This window comes from Carassius gibelio, chromosome A13 (genome assembly GCF_023724105.1).
Source record: "Carassius gibelio isolate Cgi1373 ecotype wild population from Czech Republic chromosome A13, carGib1.2-hapl.c, whole genome shotgun sequence".
NCBI classification, from domain to species: domain Eukaryota; kingdom Metazoa; phylum Chordata; class Actinopteri; order Cypriniformes; family Cyprinidae; genus Carassius; species Carassius gibelio.
This window is the reverse complement of record NC_068383.1, coordinates 23681807-23697814: the sequence shown is the minus strand read 5'-3', so window position 1 is coordinate 23697814 and position 16008 is coordinate 23681807. Positions and strand designations below refer to the sequence as shown.

General features: G+C 34.4%; 1 protein-coding gene across 1 annotated transcript in view; it reads left to right on the top strand.

The window, feature by feature from the left end:
• The window catches only part of LOC128026620 (CUB and sushi domain-containing protein 1), a 386318-nt gene that overhangs the window by 186550 nt on the left and 183760 nt on the right, over positions 1-16008 (top strand). The window contains exons 6-8 of the mRNA XM_052613862.1: positions 11334-11446; positions 12671-12748; positions 15713-15794. Of these exons, the coding sequence (XP_052469822.1) occupies positions 11334-11446; positions 12671-12748; positions 15713-15794 (273 nt within the window). The remainder of the gene's footprint in view (positions 1-11333; positions 11447-12670; positions 12749-15712; positions 15795-16008) is intronic.

The window sequence follows — 16008 nt, the reverse complement described above, 5'->3', positions numbered from 1 at the left end:
AAATATCGAAAGTTATGTACGAACACCTGTCTGTTCTTGTCATTTCAACTGACTTGTTAAAACTGCTCAAAAAATACAAATTCTTTAACATATAGCAACTTTTTTTTTTAAACAGTAACGCAAATAGTTACTTTCCCTGGTAATGAGTTACTTTTATTATAGAGTAATTCAGTTACTAACTCGGTTACTTATTGGACTATAATAATACTATAATTAATTACTTTTTTAAAGTAACGCTCCCAACAGTGAACTGATAATTTTTTTTTTAATTAAATTAAATTAAAATAAAAAAAGATTGGTAAAGAGCAAACTTAAACGTACAGACACCGCTGTGTTATCGAGGTATTGATTTACCTTTGTTTCTCTAATATTTCTGTTCAATAGAATTTCTGAGATTTTTACAGTCATGTGACAAACTGATACTGAGTTACTCTAGCCTAACAGGCACAGCTATAGAATTTAACAAATAGGCCCACTATAGATTCTTACGGATTACTGAAACATTGGCTGGTGAGCAGCCTCTAAGCCAAGTCTCTTCCATGATAGTCGGAAGTATTTTCTATATTGATCACATTTCAGTGGCATTAAGGAAATTCCCTCTTTTTTTTATTTTTTTTATGAGATGTGCAGTATATTTTGACCACAGACATCTCACTGCATATTTTTTGAGATGCCAGATCAATCAAAAAGACTCCAGAAGGGCAGTAAGTACGTATCCCTGATCGATGTCCAGCTTGGTGCTGTTGAATGTGCTGGGCAGCACTGTGTGCGTTTATGTCGTAGAGTCATTACATTGTTCTGACTATTTGGTTTGTTGCTCCATAGCCTGCATTTTATGTTTTTTTTTTTTTTGTTTTGTTTAATCATTATGACACGTGTGTTGTGTGTGTGTGTGTTTTAAACGGCAGTTAAAAGGCAGTTTATTGACCATTGGATGATTGTTTGTTTTGCTTGTGGTAACTGACAAATGATCAATGCTGATCAATCCTGAAGCCCTACTGAGTCAAGCCGATGCAGGTGAATTGGTCAATTGTGGCCTTTATATATGGATACAAGCTTCTGCCAAGAGCATTTACCTTAGAATATTTCTCCTTTAGGACTGTGATACCTTCATCCTGTTATCTGTCTGAGTAAAGTGGTTCTAGTTCAAACTAATTGCCCTCAGTCTTAAGATGTTGCACTCTAGGATCACCCTCATTCTTAGGGACAGCACAGTTTTTTTTTCATAACCTTCTGTTTTTGGGGGATCAGAAGAAGCTTATGATGCCATCTCTTTTGTCTGGGGTAGAAGAGTCAAGTGAGCCAAAGCTCCTCAAGCACAGAGAGCTGCATATTCAAATCAAGTAACTTTTATTTGTGTAGCGCTTTGTACAATACAGATTGGGTCAAAGCAGATTTACAGAGGAAAACAGGAAAGTATTTAGTTAATCATGCAAGAGGACAATAAGAAACAGTATTTATTATTTTTTTTTTTATTTATTTTTTTCAAGTTTAAAGTGTGGCAGACTTTGCTTTGCGTGCTACAAATGTTACTATCCAATCCATTAGCCATGCAGAACAGCAGCAGAACTCCTGATGCTACCCTCACAGCCATTCAGCTGGGACCAGTCCCTAAAGATCATGTCTAGAGCTTTTTCAATGCCTTCCCTCTCTGCCATTACAATTTGCTGATATGGGGAGAATGAGTTAAATAAGTTTGTTTATGTTGACCTACTCCTGAACGTTTCCGTGTGCGCAGTAGTATCTCTGATCTCTGATCTCTCTCTCTCTGTGCGAGTGATATGTGTGTGTGTGTGTGTGTGTGTGTGTGTTAATTAAAGCAGTGCATTAATATATAACGATGATTAAACTGACTTGGAACTACTTGTGCATTCAATAGTTTTAATGCATACCTGCCACCCAATCATAATGAAGTATTTCAGACAGAACAAATAATAATATTATTATTTAATAAAAGTAGCACTTTCAAATTGCGGCAATTCAGCAAAGCAATTGTTTGTTTGTAGTTCATTTGAATTGTCCCTCTTCCTTTCACTTTTAAATAACTTGAATTAGTGGCAGTTCGACATCAATTGCTTGAATGCAACAACACAATTAAACCTCAAACTCACTTTAAACCATATATAAAACATATAACTTTTATTAACACAACAAATAAAAATACACCATGCTATAGGGCAGGCTATGCCCAATATAAAATAAATAAAATAAAAAATAACTTACATAGTTTAAATAGCCTATTTCCAGTTTTGCATAACCTGAGTAAACATGTATAATATATGACCAAATAAATAAGAAATGTAGAATCTGATCTCTGATACTCTCTCTCTCTCTCTCTGAGTGATGTGTGTGTTAATTAAAGCAGTGCATTAATATATAACGGTGATTAAACTGACTTGGAACTGCCAGTGCATTCAGTAGTCTTAATGCATACCTGCCAGCCAATCAGAATCAAGTATTCAGACAGACTAAATAATGGAATAAAAGTAAATATGTTGTCACTTTTTTTAAATATATGAAAGCGGGAATTCATGTGTGTGTGTGTGTATATATATATATATATATATATATATATATATATATATATATATATATATATATATATATATATAATGTATAGATATAGATCTAGCAATGTACGGGCATAGCCATTTTGAATTGTGCCATGGACTTGGGCAATAAAGATGCATTCTCAGACAATGTTGAGGAAATGGGAGGAATTGAGAAAGAGTTTTACTCTGTGGGTCTAATTGTCTAACTGTCAAATTGTGTATCATTTCAGGACATAATCTTTGGCAGCAGGCTGGTCATCACTGAATACTTGAATGTCACCAGTCATTTCACAGATGTTTTCTGTGCAAGAAAATTAGTCCGCTCTGGCCATTGTAAAAGTGTGCACATTTTACTTTAGTCCAACCTCCTCTGTTTGTATTGTGCTATAGTACCATATTATATGTGTATTATTATTATCTTTTTTTTATATTATACCCACATAGGCTAGTTCAGATCTTACACCAGTAATGCTGTGTTGTGGTCACTGTTCCCAATGGTGTTAGCTGCTGACATGATTTAAAGTGAACTGCAATCGAAAGGGAATGTCTCTGGTTATGCATGTAACCTCGGTTCTCAGAGGTATAAGGAACACTGTGTATATAAGTGTATATACAATTTTTTGTATTTTGTATTTGCATTGACTTGAATGATAACTTGCTGGGGATAAGTGATATTCTAATTATATGACCAGCACCTGTGTGTGTGTGTGTGTGTGGGTGTGTGTGTGTATGTATGTATGTATATGTATATATATATATATATATATATATATATATATATATATATATATATATATATATATATATATATATATATATATATACATATACATACAGGTGCTGGTCATATAATTAGAATGTCTGCATAAAATATGCATAAAATCTGCATTTTATGTGTGTAATTCATTCATTACACACTGACTGAGATATATTTAAAATGTTTATTTCTTTTAATTTTGATGATTAAAACTGACAACTAAGGAAAATCCCAAATTCAGTATCTCAGAAAATTAGAATATTGTGAAAAGGTTCAATATTGAAGACACCTGGTGCCACACTCTAATCAGCTAATTAACTCAAAACACCTGCAAAGGCCTTTAAATGGTCTCTCAGTCTAGTTCTGTAGGCTACACAATCATGGGGAACTTGTTGACTCAACAGTTGTCCAAAAGACGACCATTGCACAAGGAGGGTGAGACACAAAAAGGCCATTGCAAAAGAGGCTGGCTGTTCACGGAGCTCTGTGTCCAAGCACATAAATAGAGAGGCGAAGGGAAGGAAAAGTTGTGGTATAAAAAAAAAAAAAGTGTACAAGCAATATGGATAACCACACCCTGGGGGATGATTGTGAAACAAAACCCATTCAAAAATGTGGGAAGATTCAGAAAGAGTTGACTACAGCTGGATTAAGAGCGATCTTTCTCTGTCTATCATGGCAACTACTAGCAAGGGTTTAGACAATGTGTGCATCCGTGTGGGCGTTATTTGACACCCGATGACACACACAATCTTTATGTGAAATAAATGTATAAAATCTAACTGGTCTTATGCCATTAATGTACCAGGGGGAATAATTTTGTGAAATGCTAAATAGTGGAGTATATATTCTGTAGAAAATGCTATTTTCTTATTTAACTCAGTTTATTACTTTATTTATTGATTGATTTATTATGTTTTCTACAACTTAATGATCACATGTATCATATTTGATGGCTTTTTCCTATCTTTATACATTTAACTAAACTATCCATTTTCAGATAGAGGTGTTATTTTAACACTTAGTGTGGTTGTGTAATGTCTCTGTCTACCACAGCGCTCTAGAATGTTATAATGGCACCACTTGTACAAGAGCATGTAATATTGTTTGAATAAATATATTGCTTTCAGAAAGCTACTTCTTTACTGTAACATTAAAAAAGACATGACATACTGTACACATACCTCACAAATTTTTATGTACGTGGAGGGCTGCTCTTCAAAGGGTCAGTTCACCAAAAAATAAAAATGGTCATAATTTACTCTCCGCCATGTTGTTCCAGACCCATACAAACTCTGAATTGTTGTCCTCCATTGCTAGTCTGTGAGATCAACATTTTCTTTTGAACATACATATTCACTATCATATAATGAACGGCCCCTAAGAACTGCAGTCTTCTACAGTACTTCAAGTATGCCGTGGAGAATCACAGAAAGTGACTGAACATTGTTGCATTGAACAATGAAGAACATTGTTGCGGCATCTCTCAAGCAACGAATAAACACCGCTAACTTGGAGAATGCAGTGAAAACTCCTCTTCTCGCGTCTGCCCTAGTCCCTCAGTGCAAACATCTCAGGTTTCTTGATGAAAACATGAGAGAAGTAACGTTAAGAAAAAAAAAAACTTTTTTGAACATTATAAGAATATTTTTTTCTTGATGCGAGTGGCGCGGATGTAGCCGCCGCCACCAATGAAGAAGAGGATGCAATGCCCACTCGTCGGAAAAGATCTTCTTCTCCAGTTCTTCAGTGATGATTATAATCATCCAGCCGAGACGAGTGGGAACAGTTCTTGCTGGAGCCATGTATTCCACCAGATGAGGATCCCATTCAGTGGTGAAACGGAAACACGAAGCGCTTCACACAACTAATTAGTTAAGCACATCGTTATTTGTGAGTCCCGACAACATTTGTGCCGTCAGATCGCATTTTCTCCACTGCCGGCCTTATTGTTAACAGACTAAGGAGCCAACTTTCCCCCGATCATGTTTACATGCCTGTGTTTCTTAACAAGAACATGTAAAACAATAGAAAAAAAGCATAAAAGATTTGCTTAAAAGTTAAGTGTATGCTATGTTCTACAATAGCCTAATTGCTGCAGGCTGCTTTACGTTTTTCTGTGTTAACTTTTTTTTTTTTTGCTTTAATCTGTACTTTTGTTTGTTTGCACACATTGTTAAAGGTTTTCAGCTACAAAACAGGATGTGTAATGTTCAAGATTATTGTGTGTAGGCTTGTTCAAAATGACAGAAACAATAAATGTTGCGGAAAACTAACGTCTGTCTCATTAAACTTAATTTAAATAAACAAATATCAGAATATTCATTTTTTTTGTGAGCTCAAATATTTGAATATGATATTTGTGAGAAACGCCCATCCCTAGTAATTATGCTAGTCTTTATTACATAACACCGTTTCCTTTAGGAAACTAATGTATATTCAGATTAACTGCCAAAAATAAGATAACAAATTAACATGAGTTTAACTGTAACCATAACCATAAACATAACCGTCTATTAAAGCCTCAAAAAATGCATATATTATAAAATCTTATGTAAATATGACATAAGACACTCACCGACGATATATTAAAAGTTACTCTTCCGTTCAGTAAAAGAAACCTCTGTTTCTGAGGTGAAAACCGCGTCCATGTATTTTTCAATATAAGCTCTTTTATTTCCGCCTTTCATGAAACCTCAAAATACTCCTGGACATAAACAATGAATGCTAACTGTACATTTGGAATCTTTACTTACCATGATGTCTTTCACTCTCTTCTCGCTTCTTTCACACTGAGAAAATGGTGGCTTCTCGCACTGGCGTCGTCTGATGTTAACGTGACATGCATGCTCTCTTTCACGTCCGCAATACTGACCCAATGCTGCTGGGTTATGATAAAATCCAATTTTCAACCCAAACTTGGGTTAAAACAACCTAACATCCTACCCAGTAGTCTCAAACCAGCATTTGGGTAGAAAAAACAACCCAGCGTTTTTTTAGAGTGAAACTTCACATCTTTTTTTTCAAGGAAATCATGGTGAGGTTTTATAGGAACATGTAGTCTGAATCTTTAGCTTAAAGGAAGCTTTTTTATTATTATTATATCCATCCCCTCTTTCAATGCTGCTCGTAATGTTGTCTGTGGACTTCATTTTCAGCAGTTACTGCCAGAAGTCATCAAATTGGGCCTGCTCTCTTGACCTCTTGAATAAATTTGGCTACAACTTGTGAATAAAAGAAAGGCCATGCTGTTGAAGACCTTAGATCTCTTCTGCTGTTCAACACAATATTTATGTATGACTTACCTGAACCCAGCACCAAACACCATCATTCATAACATTTAATTTAGCCTATATAACAATACATCAACAACAACAATACTACTACTACTACTACTACTACTACTATTTCTACTAATACTACTAAATGTACTTAATATATAATTTGTCTTTATAATATGTAAAATATAATACACAAATAAAATATCATGTTGTTGTTGATGCATTTTTTTTGCAAATTATACAGTTACAACCACCAAACAGAAAATGATTTTACGGCACATTTTTGCAGTTTACATGTAAACAACTTTTTTTATTCACTAATTCTTAAGAAACCACCGTTGCTTTAAAGAAACTGGAGACCTATAACCTATAATGATTGCAATGAACTTTTGTAACTTATGTATATTAAAGTGCTATTTCATGCATACTGAGTTTTTTACACTGTTAAAGAGTTGGATTCCCATGCTAAACATGGACAAAGTTTCAAAAATTAAGTTGTACGTTTGAAGGAGTATTTTTGTTCCAAATAGCGAGGCTGAGCACAGACATTTCACTGATCAGAGCGATTCACTGATCAGAGCGAGAGCGTCGTGAAAAGTCACAAAAGAAGTGTGGTTGCCAGGGCAAGACAACTCTGCACAGATTACCAAAAAAAAAACAGCATTAAGGGACCAGTGGATGGAGTTTATTTTTACAGAGCATCAACGGAGTTGTGTAAGTGTTTTTGTTTGTTCCCTGCATTTCGAAGATGCTTGTTTTACAAACAAGGCCCAGTTTGACGACGGATTTGCGCATCGTTTATTTCTTAAGGATGATGCAATCCCAACGAAAAAGGGTCACGATCGTGTGTTGGAACCGCAGGCGGTGAGTAAAACTGCTTAAAATATCTCTGCCTCCTTGTTAGTGCGTTCTGCTCCCATGCCGGAGACCCGGGTTCGAGCCCCGCTCGGAGCGTGTCGTTGCTGCTGCTGCTCTCGTTCAGTTTCAGCCTCGGGATCCGCTCGTGTTTTTCCGGGAAAAATCGGTACAGACTATCTTTCTCTTATGAATATAATAAAACTAAAGACTTTTTGGAGTTATGAAGGATGCAGTACTACTCTATAGGTACTCAAGATTAACAGGATATTGAGTGAAAACAAGCATTTCACCCACCCTTTAAACAGTTGAACCATATACAAACTTGAATACAACACATTGTAAAATGGTGTTCAACCCAACAATTGACATGAATGTTTGAGTAGAAACTGTGTCAAGGGTCTGATTGTTTCTGTAAATGTGTAAAACCCACCTCCTAATGCTTGTGAAGATTCTTTGGGATCAAACTTGCACATTGCAAAGCTGTTTCTTTATTTTAAAATATTTACTCTGTCAAATGTAATTAATGCACTGTTAATTATGTCAAAGTTGATTCTTGTTTCCAGATTGTATGAAAATTTATCCATCCTATTTATTTATCTTTTTTGAAAATATTAACACTTTTATCTGTTGTCCTCCCGATTGTTTAGCTATAGTTTTATCTGCACAGGCCTCTACAAGCAGTCTTATTTTATCAGGTTTTTTTTTTTTTTTTTTGTTAGCACATTCATCCTTTGCCTCTTCAGCTCAACCTGTTTTTCATGCACTGTTGAACTCCACTTTCTTGAAAAGAATGTGTCAATTGCAAGTCACTGCAGTTTTGTGCCAGACAGGCTTTACCTCACTTACTGCATTTAGCACCACCAACCCCGATTTAATTTCCCCCACAAAATGAATTGAGCCTTTTCGAGTAAATCAGTAAGTATGTAAATACATAAAGGTGCATCGCACAGAAGCAACCCTAAATCAACAAATTAAGCTGAAAATAAGCTTTGTTTTCTTCCAAAAAAAAAAAAAAAAAATGTGACCTGGACATGTTCTTGAGAGGTTTCATGAGATTCACTCATGAGACAAAGAGAAGATCTCCTCTCCATCACATTGCCAAAAACAAAATAGTCTCCTCATCAAGGAGATGAAGCTCTGATTTGTGATGGAATATTAAATTATACACTAATGACTGTGCTGTAGCTGTCATCATTAATGCTTGTTAAGGATATGAATGATTATTGTCAAGACTGTGTGAATTTTGATTGGATTTAGTTTTGTCTTTGATTTGAGACCATTTTTCCTTTCTCTCAAATTTCATATTTAATATTTCAGATAAATATCCCCTGCAGTCATTTTGTTTGAATGTTTGGCATCAATAATCAGAAAAAGAAATATTGCTCCAGGACTGTAGCTGTGCACTAGTAGTGCATCACACTTGTGATTCAAACCATTACTATCATGGCTTCAAATTAACCCTTGCATGATAATCCTTAAAATGAACACACACACAATAAGGAACATAATGTTTACACACCTTGCATTTTACAAGGTGAAGGTGAAGTTTTAATAGGCACACTGGAATATGAAAAAAAAAACTGCAGCAGGTCAAAAGCACAAGACATCTTAATGACATCAAAGCTCATCTTGAGTAAAAAAAGTATCAAATTTGTATTTTATTTATTATGGTTTTTTTTGCTATTGTGGTAAAGTCTGTATGAATAGATTTAGATTTAATTTTATCTGTGACTGTGTACTAAAGTGAGATGTTGATCATCCATATATCAAGATGCTTTTTAGAAAGAAACAGAAAAGCCCTAGGGTGTCCACGTTTCAAAAGTAGCGTCACACTGCAGGGAATTGGAATATTGAAATGGATGTGCAGTTCATCTGACAAGAAGCATAATTAGGAGATGCATAGACAAATATTTACTCAAGTCTGCATAGAACTTTTAATTAACTATTCTGTTAATCTCTGGCATAATTATCTGGAATAATAGAATCAGGTATATGGATAAAATCTGTTGGCATGCTGAAAGGAATCAGAGCTTGAAATATTAAGTAACATAAATATCAAACTTTAATATTAAATTCCCACAATCAGAAATTCAGAAGTAATGGTTTGGAATGTAAATGGAGTATGACTTTTCCAGCCAAACAACTAGCCAACCAACCAACTACTGTAATTTCTGTAAGAAAAAAAGAAAAAAAAAAAAAATGGAAATATAGATTAGAAAATATATTAACAGGTCTTCCGTCCATGACACTGACTCACTGCTGCGCTGCCAGTTTTAATCTTAATAGCTCTTAACACTGAGTGGATGGTTAGATGCATGATGGGTTAGTATTAAATAAAAAAAATAAAATAAAATAATAATAGTTCTTTCCAGCATTAAGGTAATAACATTACCGTTTTTTTTTTATCATCTTATTGCAGTTATAAATTTGACTGCTAAATGAATGAAAAAGAACTATATTAAAATGCTTGTTTTGTAAAAATTTCTTTGTCATTTGAATATTGATTTAAAAATCATAAATTTTTCAAAAATCTGGGATTTTTTTTTTTTTTTAGACCATATGCTATTGCCCAACTTTAAAAGCAAGTAAAGAAAGGCTCCCTTTAATATCACTTAAGACAATTACTAAAGCTCTTTTTTACATCGTGTGCATTTTGTTGATTATAATGAGAGAACTTGAGTATAATCATGAGGATGTTTTAATAATCCGTCCATTCTTTAGAGTTTCAAAGATTTAATCGCACGGGTTTAATTTGTTCGTTTCTTGTTTTAGGCTAATTAGGCCTAAATAATGGGAACGAAATTATACAGTGCTTCACGTTTAAACATGCAACAATTTCTTAATCCGTTTACAGGCAAATGTCTTTTTCCCAATAAGTTATGTCAAAATAAAGGACCGGTAACAAATAACAAAAAAATGCATGTTGTTTTATTAAAGGAAAAAAATATATTTAAAATATAAATTAAAATATAGGCATAATATATGAAAATGTTGACATTTTGCATATTAATCCATGTAGCCTACCCCCTAAAATAGGCTACCACTTTTAATGCTCCGATGCAAAGTAAACCACAATTTATTTTGAATAATATAACACATAATTAATATAATATAAATAATACTGCACATATTTTAAATGTGTCAAATCTAAAATATGGTTTAATACCATGTAGCTTAAAAAAATAAGCACAGGCTCAGGCTTGACATTTATCCTGCTTGAATTAGTTCTAAGAAATGCACATAACTTCACAAATACCAAACTTTCATCTGTGAATATTAAATATTAAATATATTAAATATTCAAACTATAGTGTTTTTTTTTCTTTAATTTTCTGTGACTGAAACGGTCAAATGTAATACATCAGTGAGGTAAAACTGACGTCTATTTGCGAAAAATGTGCTTTGATGTGCTTGTTTGATAACTTGTGGTTAAAGCCACTCAGCAGTTAAAAGCAGCTAATGCACTTTACAGACGCCGCCGCGGCGGTACCCTTTTGAATGTCTACCTACTGTAACTAACCAATTAAATAACTAACTAACTAAATTATTATTATTATTATTATTATTATTATTATTATTATTATTATTATTATTATTATTATTATTATTATTATTTAATTTCCTATTTAAATTAAATAAATTAGAATTGTTGAGTTTCACAAAAATATGGTTAATTAGTACTACTTAGTACTGCAATACCATACAGTATTACGAATATTTTGTGAAGGTTACGATAAGAATAGGGAATGTTTAAATAGTACAAATTAAATTGTTTATGTGAAACTACTTCTATGTTCAAATTATGTATTTATTTATTTTTGGATTGTACCATTTATTTCAATTGCCTTTTTTATTCTATGAAATTAATACCTTGTTTCTTTTCAGGCTGACTGGAATGAATTTGCCATCTCCTGTCATCAGTAGCAAGAATTGGCTGCGGCTTCACTTCACATCTGATAGCAACCATCGGAGGAAAGGATTTAGTGCTCAGTATCAAGGTAAGGGGTCAGTGTGTTTAGGACACTGGAGGAGAGGAGGGCTCATCATTGGCAGATGTGGGACAGTTGGCAATGAAAGATGGCACATCCCTTGGTGTGTCCTGCTGTAGCTAAAAATGACATCTTGGCTTCTCTAAGTGACTCAGTGAGCAGACACATTGCTGGAATGATGATAACAGCATCCCACTGAACACCTCCAATCACCAACCCCTACCCCTTTTTTAATTGGGAAATCAGTCATGACAGTACTGAGGGAATTCATGTTCATAACGTGAATAACGCAAGATGAGGCGCTTCTAAATAATTTTCATGATATGCGTTTATGATCGTGTTTTCTATTTGCATAATAAGCGAGGGATGCCGTGAATCTTAGGGTAAGCTTAGGGGATTTGTTAAATTTGTTATTTTAGAACATTTTAGAGCACTGGCTATGAATGCATTTTTTTTTTATGACAAAAATATATTCACAATTGAAGTATTGCAATTTGTGTAGTTTATAAATTATGTTCATGCTTAATAATGGATTGAAAATGTCCACAGTATTGGTGCATGAATAGGTGAGAATGGGAACAGTTGTAAAACCATCAGCTTGACCACTTAGAAAAAGCCACATACAGTAGATGAACATGAACACTTTTCCCTGAGGTGACAGTAGTCTCTCTCTCTCTCTCTCTCTCTCTCTCTCTCTCTCTCATTATTTATTTATTTATTTATTTATTTATTTTTAACAAACATGATTATAAAAAAAAAAAAAAAAATCACACCTGCAATTTAATTTGTGATTAGTTTAATCCATATTAAATAGCAAAATGTTAATTATCTGGATTTGCTTAAGTTAAATATAAAGTCAACTTTTACATGTTGAATGTAAATATATGTTTAAATAGTAATGTCTTTTAAAATGTTTGTATTTAATTTGCATACAAAATTTTTACAATAATTGGCATCAATGCAAATCCTCAGAAGAATGTACATTCTATGCTTGACATGGCTCAATTTTAGGATGATGTCGTATAACTGTCGGATCTACCTCTGATAATTATTAAAATACCTCTGCCCATCAGGACAGTCTTATTTTGATGGCCCATGCAAGACAGATTCATAGAGGATTGTTCATTTTCAGTGAGGTGTTGGCACCCTTGGGTACCTGACAGCTTTTCCTAACTGTATAAATGGATTGTGATTTCCACTTCTACACACTTCACCTTTACCCTCTCCCTACAGTGAAGAAGGCCATCGAGCTGAAATCCAGAGGGGTGAAAATGCTCCCAAGCAAGGATACAAGTCACAAAAATGCAGTCTGTAAGTACACTTCTAACACAGCCCCCCACTTAAATCTAAGCAATCGTAAAACAAGAGAAGAGTTCAGTTCATCTAAGTAGAAAATACCTAATATGCTTCTTTCACAGCAGGCCATGAGGTCTAGACAAGTTTAGTAAAATACCTAAAGTTCTCACTGCTTTTTAGTATGTTACTGGTTTAGCTCATGTGAAGCAATGTAAAAATTCAGCAATAAGGTGCCTGTAATAAAATAAAACCGTATTCTCCTCAGTCATATAGTGGCCTTGCTTGTTTTCATTATGAGTTTAATAAAGATGCCCTTGATTATATTCTTAATAGGATGGAGGAAGCTACACAACGTTATGCTGTACGCATGATTTTGCCTGTTTTGTGCTTCGTTGAACAAGTTCTATGGCAATTAACATTACAAAAGCAGCTGACTCTGTGAAGTACACCACTTTAGTTGAGCTTCTGTATAATTTACAGTGTGTGCATGATGACAATAGCTTGTTTATGGACACTCAGTCAGTCATTACATGCAACATGCGAGAGGTTGCCTAGGGTTTTCATGACAAAGACCCCAGTTTACTCGTAGCAAATTAAGAGACTGTCATTTTACTGAAACAAACCAGACAAACATGCAATGTAACTTTTATATTCTACACTGCATCTGTGCACATCTAGTCATACTCATATGTAGCTAGACTTTAGACTATGGGCATACACCCTCTGGTCCACTTTGACATGATGGACTGACCACAGTTTGTATGTTTTTCACTTGTTGAACTGGATTTATCTGAAAAGATGATAACAATATGTCATGTAAAGTTTCAATGATTGGTGTGTGTGATAAGTCTTTGGTAGCTAAATCTAGCAGAAGTTAGTGAAACTGCTTAGAGCTCTTTTAAGGGCAGTTTTTAGATATTTGATTGGAATTGGAAGTACACTTGACATTTATGTATTAAATGTTTACATGTGCATTATAAGAAAGTCTTTGACACATATTGAGGTTATTGCAGGGCACTATAGGAGGAAAATAAATGTCCAAGAAAAACAGATACCCACTTTGATCATAACTTTAGAGACTGATATCAACAATCAGGGGAGATGACATTTGAAGACCACATCAAAAAGAGGGATGTGACAGTTGATCAAAAAGCCTCCTTCCACAAGTGAAATCATTGGGCTTCTCTCTCTCGCTCTCAAAGACATACCTCTTCCAAATGCACTGACCTTGCTTCATACTTTACATGAAGTGGTTTATGTGGGTTCTAGATTATAATTAATCTTCTGTCACCTTCTGTATATAAAGTTAGATTCGTACAGGCATAATTTTTTACCGACAGGAATGTGACCAAATGCAAATTTTGTTTTTAAGTTAGGCAGCAAGTTTATCAAAAAAATATGTAGCACAATGTGCCATTGGAGGAGGAAATTGCATTCAATTAATAAATTAATCAATTAATCAATTATGCAGCTGTACTAGACAAACTTCTATTACCAATTAAACCAATATTCCAGTTTAGAAATACAAATAAAGCAGCTGGCACATAATAATACAAAAATAATATATAATAATAGCAAATATAATATATAATCATAAAAATAGATTAAATAGAGTCAAACATATGGCCCCTTTTAAACATGGGTAATTATGTGGATGTAAAGATGGTCAATGCTGCACCTGATGTGAAGTCATCCATGAACTCAACTAATGTGATTTTGGCCAGCTATTGAACTCAGATGGATGTCAGAATGTGAGGCTGTGTGAACACAAACTCACTGTGGCTTAGAAAGGAACAAGAGAGCGGGGAGTGGAGAGACATTGGACATACTTCGACCTTTATTTGCTTTTTATTGGAAATAGCCTTGAGCTTACCATCACTAAATCCCCTGTCAGCTCTACAGGAATAGATATCACACCTGTGAGTGCCATCTTCACTGGCATTCTGATGAACACTGTACACTCTGGCTGTACTGAATGGGAACATTCCATTGCTTTTCTCCTTAATAGGTTCTTTGGAAAGGTTTGTTATTAGAAAGAAACATTAAATTATTGACCTTTTGTGTCATTCACTGTATAAAAGTTCAGAAGTTTGAGATCAGTAAGATTTTAAATGCATATTTGAATGATACTACATTGCATATTATAATATTCACATTATTACTTTTTTTTCTTTTCTGCTTTTATGAACATAAAAGACTTCTTAAAAAAAAAAAAAAAAAAAATGAATGAGATACAAATCTAACTGATCCCAAACTTTTGAATGACTATTATATATAAAGTTGTGCTCAAGTTTACATACCCCTTGCAGAAAATGGAAATATGTTAAAGATTTTAACAAAATAAGAGAGATCATGAAAATTGCACAGATTTTCTTTATTTAGTTCTGTCCTGAATAAGCTATTTCAAATAATATATGTTAATGTATAATCAAAAAATAATAATAATAAATAAATAAAAAATGAACTTAATTTACAAAAATTACCCTGTTCAAAAGTGCATATGCCCTCAAATCTTAATACTGTGTGTCATTTCCTGGATGATCCACGACTGATTTTCTGTTTTGTGATAGTTGTTCATTAGTCCTGTGTTGGTCCTGAGCAGTTCAACTGCCCGCTGTTCTTCAGAAAAATCCCCCAGCTCCTCCACCTTCTTTTCAGCATGGTTTTCCAGCATCTTCTGCATATGTGAACCTTTTCCGAAAGTAACTGTATGATTGTGAGATCCATCTTTTCACACTGAGAACAACTGAGGGACTCATACACAGCTATTGCAGATGTTACAAAAACTCATCGAGATAATCCAAAAGAACAAGGGTGGCGGGGGGGGGGGGGGGGGGGGGGGTTGTTTTGTGGGGTGAAATCTTTTTTGAATTTGAAGATCAGGGTAACCAGTCGACTATCGGACAAAATAAGTCTAATTTTGTTTCCTCTCTTGCCTTGTATGTTTTGTCTTCTCTTGCATGCTCTCTCTTAATGCAGTAAGCCAAGGTGGGATGGCTGCAGACATTTGTCCAGATCCAGGGATTCCTGAGAACGGGAAAAGAATTGGCTCCAGCTTTCAGTAGGTCTTCTTTTTTTTTCTCTCTTATCTTTTGCGCTTGTCCTTTTTAACTTCATGACACAGCGTTAATCAGGCCTGGGCCTGCTGTTTGACATGTCCATCTGAACTCCCATACCGATTGGCCATTACCACCAGGACCTTTGGTCACTGCTACTAAGTGGGTTTCTAATGCCCCTACAGAAAAACCAAGTGCCATTACTTGTTCTGCCTTTAA